Below are 10,757 nucleotides of genomic sequence, written 5' to 3'. Positions count from 1 at the left end.
ACCACTTCAGGCAGTTGCGTTTGACAATTTTGACAGTTAGAAACAAACGCAAATTACCTCATTGGCTTGCTGTTTTTCCATCTGGAAGGTCGTGAAGCTAAACTGCTGGTGAGTTTTTGAATTTGTACCCCAGTTTAGCTGACTATATTGAAAAACAGTTTCTAACGGCTTTTGCCGTTCGAAATAAATATTTAAATTTAGTTGTCCGTTAAACTATCTAGCAAATAAAAATGATCCGGAATAGTGATGTGCAAGTGTTTTCAAAGGCTGCCTGCGCGCACCGTGGCTATGCCAATGAAAATACTAAAACACATGGTAGAAAACACATCGAGCTGGTAAAGCGTGCACGTGTCACCATTATAATTTAATTTTATTAAGTCTCTTCCGAGTCTTGTTAGTTTAAATCTTTGTGTGTGTATAATAACGGTTGAAATTATATAATACTTAAATGGTGATGTGTGGAGGTATACCCTTTCAAGTGATTTGTGTTTTCGAATACGAATGGATCGGATAGTTAATACGTGTTACGTAGAACCTACGTATTAAGGTAGAAGCTTATAGACGTGTAGGTTTTTTATCTGTCCAAGTATCTATCAGCAATTTATCTTTTTATCCCGTTCCGGGTTAATATAATATTGCAAAATTAATTTTTTGGTAATAAACTTGCTGATAAATAACGTGTACCCGAATAGGAGTCGACGATATTTCCGCTCTAAGGGACACAAGGTAACGAACAAACCTACATCGCAAACATTGCATTTATTTTTGTGGAAAGTGAGTACTTCGGCAGTACATAAACTTAAATCTGACTAGACATAGAGAGAGATTAGCATGGCTCTGCGCAAGAATGACATGGGAATTCGTGAAGTATTTCACTCTGTATCTATCAACTTATATCTCTCCAACTAGATCTTTGATTTATGTAGGTAGGTACCTACTTAAATATATAACTTAGCAGGTACTTACAGCTTTAAAGGTTAAGGAAAAGAACTCTTGCATGTAGGTGCTATATGTGCTTGTGTTATTTTGAATTTGAATAACTTGATTATTAATTCTATACGTAACTACATACAAGAGGGTCAATTCTTAAGCCTACTTACCTACCTACATAAATAGTACACTTAAATTAAACGTTTCAAATAAAATCGGAAGCCTGTGACATGGAAGGGCATTAACGATACGGGAATCTTTAGATTGATTCATTGACGAAGACGCATGGTTTGGTTCATATTGTCAAATTATATTAGTTAACTGTAGAGTTAAAGTTTAGTTTTGGCAAATCTGCACGTCACCGTGAATGACACTTTCTAAAAGTGCCTGTTAAAGCCTGCGTAAAGCCTTTCACCTTGTCGAGCAAGGAACCCGCAACTTAGGGAATATTACCCATAAACTCAGGGTATTTGATTTGAATGATACTTATTCTTAAACTTACGTTTGTTATGGTTCCACCTGCTAAGGTGCGCCTAAGAGAATCTTTTATTCGTTCACAAACTAACGTCAAGTTATTTGTGATGAAACCAATATATTATGTACCTATCTAAACCTGCGCAAGGCTGCCATGTTTACACCTGCGTAAGGTGTGCCAAAAGAATCTTTGATTCGTTCACAAACTAACGTCAAGTTATTTGTGATGGAAACCAATATATTATGTACCTATCTAAACCTGCGCAAGGCTGCCATGTTTACACCTGCGTAAGGTGTGCCAAAAGAATCTTTGATTCGTTCACAAACTGACGTCAAGTTATTGATGATGATATTATAACCTATGTAAGCCTGCGCAAGGCACGTCAGACATATTCACAGAAATATAAATGATATGGTCATAACACAGGCGTGCGAGTAGACCACAATCACAAAAATATTACAAAGATTAAGTTGTAAATATCTCTTTTTAGAGAAAGTAAAAATGGTTTAAAATAATGTTTTGGGTAAAAATCAGTCGAAATAGGCAAGGCTTCGTTATTAGAGTTTTCATTTTTGTTTACCAATCTATTTCAAGGGTCCCGAACACCCTATTGGCTAAACCCGAAATTGGGCTAATTAACTGTGGTAAAAGTGAAAACTGCTTTCCATTTACATAACATTTCTAAAATTATAATAGGTAAAATAAAAACCTAAGATTCCAGGCCTATCTCGACTCATTTTTATTTTAAAGATGAAAAAATCTTTGCACCCTAATATAAAATTGTGGTCTGGAGACGCTAAGCCTCATAACTTGGGTGGCATAGATAATACTAAGAGATTTAGTCACCTAATTTCGACTATAAGCCCAGGCAGAATATTGATAATTAGAATAAGGAGTGGTCAATCCTCCAAGGTCCATACAATCTGTGGACTCTAATTAAATCAGGCTCGGTAAGCTCACGACACGACAGAGCTTATGATTCCATTCTGAAATAAGCTATGTTTACAATATATATTACCCATGGTGTGAAACAAACAGCCTGCTCAAGGTGTACAAAGGGTCCGTTTAACGGCCCTATAAACATCTACAAACCTTTGAAGTCTAGGCCTGCTACAATATGACAGACTAGAAATAAATACATGCAGTTGCATAAATTATATTTGGCTGGAGAGCACTTGTCTTTCAGTTAACATGTTTACGAGTACCTACCTATGTACACGACATGACCAAGGTTACCTACCTTTTTTACATAATTATTATATCCCTGACTGCCATGGTATATTAGGAAAATTATCATGTGCTGGCGGTGCTGCACAAACATGTTTGAAATAAAATATACAAAACTGGCCTAACGGGCGTTTATGAATTATGTATTTTACACCCTTGTGTCTGTATTGTGACCCTGGAAGTTTTAAACCACCTGTATCGTAAGTGCTCCTATGCACGGATTAAGTTTATAATAAACTACCCATGCCCTAACCTCAAGGGCAAGTGCTTCTATGCACGGACCAGATACTGTTATCACTTATTTCACTTATCATGACTTGTCATAGTTTGATACTACACGTTTAATAAATTTAAGACCGTGGAATGTACCCACTACAAAAGGTTTTTAAAAATAGTGACTGAATGGTTTGCACGAACGGTTCTAGCACAGTTTCTGGGCGGTCACGTCTAGGGCATGACCCTCTAGTTCTCAATTTATACAAAATTATAGCATTGTGATACTGTTCGCTTTGCACAATAAAATAGGGGAACAGAAGCACGCCTTGCGAAAAGGCGAAGCTATTTTGAAACGCAAACCTTTCAAAAATAGATTGAAATATATAAATAATTATGTTTTTGGTGTGGAATATGTAATTGTACACCCAAACAAATGCAATCATTTATTATATGTTAGCAAAACTCTGCCAAAGTGTTAGTCTGTCTCTACAGTGTAACCTGAAGGCATGAATGCACATGAATCTCTTGAAACATGGTGGATTAACTAATTTACACCCCGTCTGTGTCTTGCTCCTACCAAATCCACAAGTTGAGGACCTCAACCTATCTAGGCACCCTTCTTGCTCGAGACCTGAAAAAATAATCTCATGCAGTCAAGTGTCGGAAAACCAGGTCCACACTCTTAGCACTACCGTGAATATATCTAAGAAGTCTGTATACTGCCTTCCAGGAGGCGGGATGTTAATAGACTAGCCTATATAGTAGGCCAGAGATATAGTATACAAAAGCACACTGGCCCAAATCCAGTAATATTATATGCACTTCAGAATACAAAATAATTGACTATTCTGCGTATATTTGATATCAAAAAGTTACAATTACCTACCCTTAGGTCATAAGGAGGATAAATATATACATAAATATCAAATATATTCGACAAAGTGTTGACCCTAGCATTGGATAAAATAGGTTCCTCTTAAACGGCATCTGCGCTGTTGGCTTTGGGCCCACGGGTGCCCGGCAAAAGGTCGGGGACCCCATGGTTCCGCACAGTTATTGCAAATAATGTAAAATCACAAAATAAACACAAATTTTCATTTTGGTTAAAAACACATATGCGATGAGCTAAGGTTTCGAATTAAGTACCTTATTCTTAATCTGGAAAGAGAAGACTGAATATTCAGAATTAAGCTATGTCTATGAATGGTTTACATAAATTAAGCCACTTTAGCGTTCAGAAACAATCAATGTCTACTAGTAGGCACCAGATAAGGTAAACTACTCATACTGCATATATAGACAATAATGAGTACAATTAAGGTCACTTGATGATAGCTAATCATGAATATAAGCAGAATGAGCTGCACCTATACAAATATCATTGATAAAGCTCTGTGGCAATTCTACATTTACCATTTGAACGCCAAGAGCACCAAAAAGCGTCGTAACTAGTGCCCACATGAGTATTATGATATGGCTTAAGCTCTCAAAGTAACCTTCACAATTTTAAGTAAGGTTTGTTTAGGTCCATTAGCTCGCGTTCGCGTTAGTAAAGCGTACAAACGATTAAATGCATTTTATAGCTATAACCAAATAAATAGCTCACACTGGCTCACAGTCATTAAAAGAATTCAGTAAAATCATTAAAAGTATTCCCTATGACATTTTATTAAGTACCTACCCGATATTAACTTTGTGGGTAGTGATAGTGATATAACGAATATTTAAAATATTCGTCTACTTAATCCTGAGGGATTCTGGAAATAAGAAAAGTCTTGTCCTTGTTATATCCTGCAACTGCTTACCTTACTAGATAATTATTATCAAATTTGTCAATAATTGGGAGTTATAAATAAAAACTACTCGAGTACTTTATGATTTTTATCTTTTCATATTTTAATTACATCACTCCATATCACAGATGTTGTATGCTCCCTGAAGAGTAGACTGACTTATCTTCTTTTACATAGTCTCACATACATATAGTTAAGTACTATAGCACCCTTGTGGTGACTCACTTATTTTCGTTGAAAATTTATAAGTACCTACATTAAATACGTATATAAAATGGAAAGTTAGTATCATAATATAATGGTATATAAAATTGTATGCTTTACTAAATACCTCTCTCCTCACATGTATTAAAATAAAGGGTGTACTACATAATTAATTAATTAACTAAACACTCCTAATATAATAATATTACATATACATAATATGTAAGTACATGTATAATCACATTGGCTTGGCGTCTTCCCACCACCAGGCGATAACAAACACGTCTCAATATATTACTTTAGGTTCCGAATATCGGTACAGTTGTTTAATGACAGCGTTTTACACAAAAATAAAACGCTAATTAAATAACTTACCATATTCGGAACCTAAAGTTTTAATCCTGCCTGGTGTAAATATGTATAATTTTGAGACAATGAGGTAATTTGCGTTTGTTTCTAACTGTCAAAATTGTCAAACGCAACTGCCTGAAGTGGTGGGGGTGTGGGAGAGAGATGGACGTATATGCTAGAAAAGGACAATACGACTAACTACAGTGTTGCCACTCTCAATATATTACTTTAGGTTCCGAATATGGTAAGTTATTTAATTAGCGTTTTATTTTTGTGTAAAACGCTGTCATTCAATTCATGTCAATTTTGACATTTTTGACAGACTTGATGTTTCGTCGAAATCCCCTAGTACGTCGAGTGAACGTGATTGTCTCTGGTCGTCAATTTGTGTTCTTGTAGTAACGGAATTTACGGAACGCAGCCATAACAAAATGTCAAACAAACAATAAGACTTACAAATGTTGGGATTTTATAATTTTGTAACTTTAATGGTTAAATTGTTTTGAATTTTACAATGAACAGGTATGGTGTAGATCCAAAAGTAAAGAAAACACTTGTCAGAAACGTGGAACATAAAGTGAGGCCTACTGCGCGTACGAAAGTGGTACACAACGTTGAAAATACCCCGTCCACAGAAGACCCGTCTACGATACAAACAAGGGAATTAGATCAACCAACACTTTGTTCGAGTGAATTATTGGCTAATTATTTATCTGGAGTCAAACATTCTCTTCCACCACCCTTATCTTCCAAAGATCTGTGTGAAAGTAAATCAGAAATATGTACCAAGGTACCTAATAATTTTATGATTGGTTTTAGCTGATATTTCTAACATTCAGTATTCAGTTAAAAGTTAAGTTAAAATTTGAATTGGATCTCTACCTACTGAGTTACTAATTAATCATAATACCCAGGGCCGGATCTAGAGTAGAGTGAGTGGAGCGGCCGCTCTAGGCTAGGGGGCGCCAAAATGGCAAATGAAAAAAAAAGTTTTAAAAGACGCATGTGGGGGGGGGGGGGGGGGTTGGTGGAAAATACGCTTGAAAACTCGCGCCAAAACCCGATTTCGCTCTACCCTGGTCAAGGGCTCAGGCCGGCACTGATAATACCTCATCTCTCCAGGGTATTAACATTAATTACATCAAAATTATTCTGAGTTGACACCCATTTCTGTTTCAGATGACAAAAAAGCTGAACTTCCACATAAACGACAGAATGTACAAGGATCTTATAGAACTAAATGCCACTATTGAAGACCAAAAGACAAAAAGAAATGTGCGGCCCTCAAGCAGTGCTAGTTCTGTTAAACGGGATGCAGAGCCAAATATTGAAGACTTCTTTGAAGAAGAGACTGACATAGACACACCGCCTAAAATACCTGTAATAAAACCTAAATTCAGACCTATCCGGAAGGTGGATGATGGCGAACTACACAAATTAGTTGCGAATTTTGAATGCTTATGACATGCATATGCCATTAAAAGCTATGCTCAACCTGTTTCAATTATTAAGTTGTAATAAACTATTTATGACATAATATCTGGGTGACCGCATATAATAACTCGGAAATGCGCGTTTTCCCCGAGATAAGACCTAGCTAGATCGATTTTTCGCCCCCGAAAACCCCTATATACCAAATTTTATCGAAATCGTTAGAGCCGTTTCCGAGATCCCCGAAATATATATATATATATATATAAATAAATAAATAAACAAGAATTGCTCATTTAATGGTATTAGATAGATAGATATTATATACTATTTACCTATATATATGTAGCCCATTAAAGGCTCCGTCACACAGGCGCGTTTTGCGAGCGGGGCGCGATGAGAGCGGCGCCAGCGCACCGCACCCGCCCGCATCGCGCCTTGAGGCCGCCGGCAGAACGCAGACCGTCACGCCAACGTCACGCTCGCGGCCCGCCAGCGCCGCGCTCACAACCCAAACCGTTCGCAAAGCGCGCTGTGTTGTGTGAGACTGCGCGGGCGCGATCAAAGCGGGGGAAGCGCGCGGGGCGCTGCGGCCACGCGCAGAACGTGCTCGCGTCGCGCCCCGGTCACACGCCGCCAGCAAAACGCGCCTGTGTGACGGGGCCTTTAAATTTCTCTCACACTGGGCCAAACAACCCTCGTTTGGTGTTGTGAAATCTAACATCATTATGTGACATACTTGTAATCTTGTATTGTAGTTTTCTGCAAAAATATAAAAAAAACTGGGTTTAGATCAGAGAATCCTATTCCTGGGAGTTGTGATATAATAGAATTATACATACTGTACTCTAAAAAGTAAAGTATGTATAGTTGGTCAAATCAATTTGTCAGTAAATAAGAACAATAAAAACTATACGGTTTCTTGGATTACTTTTAGATCGATATTGTAGCTGGAAATCACATATAGATAACTTGTGTATCAGATTAGAAAAATTTTCATATGCCCTGAGGCGATTACAACGCTTATCTGATGAAAAAACGGTTCTGGCCTCGAATGTCCAATTTTCCAAATGTCCAGTCCCCGTGCGTCCAATTCCTTGAACGACCAATCCCCGTATGTCTAATTACCTGAACGTCCGATCCCCGTATGTCTAATTACCTGAACGTCCGATCCCTGTATGTCTAATTACCTGAACGTCCAATCCCCGTATGTCCAATTCCTTGAATGCCTCCTCCTCGTACGTCCAATTACCCGAATGTCTAATATCTGATTCCCTGTACGTCCAATCTTTGTATATCTAATGACCCAATTGACCGTTTCGTCTGTGATGAAACATCAGAACCTGGCTGGACGTCTAGTAGAGTAACAAATAGTCCGTTTGCCTACGAAATTCGCCACATATTGTTGGCCTACTATTCAGGTGACACTAAAAACCGTTTATTTACGAAATTGTAGAAAATTAAGAAATGAAATATTTTTACGAAAATAAAACATGGCTTTTATCTTTATTTTCTGAATTTTTATAATAAGTAGATGCATTTTTTCAAAGCATTGATATAGAATAAGAGAACAGGATACACAATCAGCCCAAAAAAGTGGGGCCCATCGGAAGGGCTTATTCCCACTAGTTACCACCAAGTTGTTACCAGTGGTAACTACTGGGATTTTTTTTCCCACCTTTTACCACTGGTAACTACTGGGAAAAATTATTCCCAGTAGTTACCACCAAAATTTTGTTCGAGTTAAATACTAATAAAAACAGTATAAATAGTATATAGCATAAATATAGGGTGATGTTAAATTACCTAATAAAATCACTTGAATAATAATCTAAATGGTTTTTTACATTTATCTTTACATACGAGGGGCGTTCAAAATATTCTCGGTATTGATATCTTACGACCTCTTCTAAAATTTCTTTCGTTACTGGCCGCTAAGGTTTATTCATTGACATTAAAAAAAAGTATAATTCAAACCGAGATAGTCTTTTGTTTTTCTGCAATTGCTGAACAAACATGAACATCCTGTGCGAATTGACAATGTTAACTAAATTAGAACATCGATGCGTGATAAAATTCTTGACAAAACAGGGTAAAAATCAAAAAACCATAAAAGAGGAAATGGATTGTGTTTACCGTGAGTCTGCTCCTTCTTTATCTACCATTCAAAAGTGGTCAAGCGAGTTTAAACGCGGAAGGGAGAGTATTGAAGATGACCCTAGACCTGGCCGGCCTGTAGTAGCTACTTCACAAGAAAATATTGACAAAGTGGAAAAACTTATATTGGAAGATGGTCGAGTGAAGGTAAAATCTATAGCACAAGTAACCAATCTCTCTATTGGTACCGTACATGATATTATACATGACCATCTTAATATGTCAAAAGTAAGTGCAAGATGGGTTCCGCGAATGCTGACTCGGCTTCAAAAAGACATGCGTGTAGCTTGTTGTTCCGATTTTATTGACCTGTGCGGTGAAAATCCTGATGAGGTGCTGCAAAGAATAGTTACTGGAGATGAAACCTGGGTTCATCATTATGACCCAGAGAGTAAACAAGAGTCCATGCAGTGGCACATTAAGGGTTCAGCTCATCCCAAGAAGTTGAAGGTCATCCCTTCAGCTGGCAAGGTCATGGCCACGATATTTTGGGATTGTGAAGGAGTATTACTAATCGATTATAAAGAAAAAGGTGTAAATATCACAGGACAGTACTACGCTAACATTCTACGTCAATTAAAGGATGTAATTAAAGAAAAGAGGCGAGGAAAGTTAACCAAAGGTATTCTGCTTCTGCATGACAACGCCCCCGTCCATACTGCTCATATTGCCAAGGCAGCTATTGTTGAACGTGGGTTTAAAACTGTTACTCACCCACCGTATAGTCCGGACTTAGCCCCCAGCGACTTCTTTTTGCTCCCCAATCTTAAAAAGGATCTGCGTGGAAATAAATTTTCTGACGATGAAGCATTGAAGGCGGCAGTGGAGGAGCATTTTTACACGAAAGATAAAAAATATTTTTACGAGGGATTAAAAAAAATAATTGATCGATCTTTTAAGTGTATGAACATAGGGGGGGAGTATATTGAAAAATAAAAATATCAAACTTTTCGTACTTGTTTGTTTTCATTCTCATACCGAGAATATTTTGAATACCCCTCGTATATTCAAGTTTTTGTACTAGTACCGGTTAAACTGTTTCAATATTTTTGGTCACTTTTAAGGCAGTTTACTAAAACAGTAATCGACTTATAATCATTTATTAAATCACTCTATATTTATACTATACTATTTATACCCTTTTTTTCATTAGTATTTAACTCTAACAAAATTTTGGTGGTAACTACTGGGAATAAAAAATCCCAGTAGTTATCACTAATCTGAGTTGGTGGTAACTACTGGGAATATTTTTCCCAGTAGTTACCAGTGGTAAAAGACGGGAAAAAAATTCCCAGTAGTTACCACTGATAACAACTTGGTGGTAACTAGTGGGAATAACCCATCGGAAGCTGCCCGAGCAGCTTACTGTCGCATTATTTTGTGGCATGGCTCAAACTGATACGAAAATATTGCTGTGTATAGAATCACATATCAAGCAGCTAATAATAGTTATACCTACATATATTAATAGGTAAGAGTCGTACCCGACATGCAATTCTTATCGCTATTCTAATGATCAGTAAGATAAAAAGTAAGTTAAATGAGTGGTAAATGTACATTTCCATGAACGCATAAGACCGTGAAGTACCGTAAAATGGGGTGAGTAGGGTCAAAACTGAAATTCAAACCTCGATAACATTTTATTTTTACATATGAAAACTGAATGGTGTATATAATAAGTGTTCCGGACGTTTGTATTTTAGTTTTTATTTTATTTTGGGTAGTTCCATTTCATAACTTTGGCGATAAAGAGGAAAACCCACCTCACCCCGTAGTGCCTCGTATTTGGGGTGAGAGGGGTTTTCATACAAAGGTGATTTTGGAAGATTGTTGGATCGATGTTTTTTTATTATGCGTATTACTATAGCATTTTAAATTTGAATACATTATTTTTGTAGCAGTAGCCTTAAAATCCCTTCTCACCCCCCTCTCAAACCTTCTCTCCCCATCCATAACCCACCTCTCCCCGCGAA

The 10,757-nt window shown here is 37.2% G+C and overlaps 1 protein-coding gene and 1 non-coding gene across 2 annotated transcripts; both read left to right on the top strand.

The window, feature by feature from the left end:
- Nucleotides 1–778: 778 nt before the first annotated feature.
- LOC134654394 (U6 spliceosomal RNA) lies at nt 779–882 on the top strand. The gene has a single exon (XR_010097326.1). It is a non-coding gene; the product is annotated as a U6 spliceosomal RNA (small nuclear RNA).
- A 4,786-nt stretch (nt 883–5,668) lies between these two features.
- Nucleotides 5,669–6,733, top strand: LOC134653851 (uncharacterized). Its single transcript, XM_063509215.1, has 2 exons — nt 5,669–5,986; nt 6,376–6,733. Exons 1-2 carry the CDS (start codon nt 5,711–5,713, stop codon nt 6,658–6,660), a joined length of 561 nt encoding a protein of 186 aa, XP_063365285.1. The 5' UTR covers nt 5,669–5,710; the 3' UTR covers nt 6,661–6,733.
- Nucleotides 6,734–10,757: the final 4,024 nt, after the last annotated feature.

The sequence above is a fragment of the Cydia amplana genome, chromosome 14, assembly GCF_948474715.1.
Source record: "Cydia amplana chromosome 14, ilCydAmpl1.1, whole genome shotgun sequence".
NCBI classification, from domain to species: domain Eukaryota; kingdom Metazoa; phylum Arthropoda; class Insecta; order Lepidoptera; family Tortricidae; genus Cydia; species Cydia amplana.
This window is presented reverse-complemented; position numbering and strand designations above follow the sequence as displayed.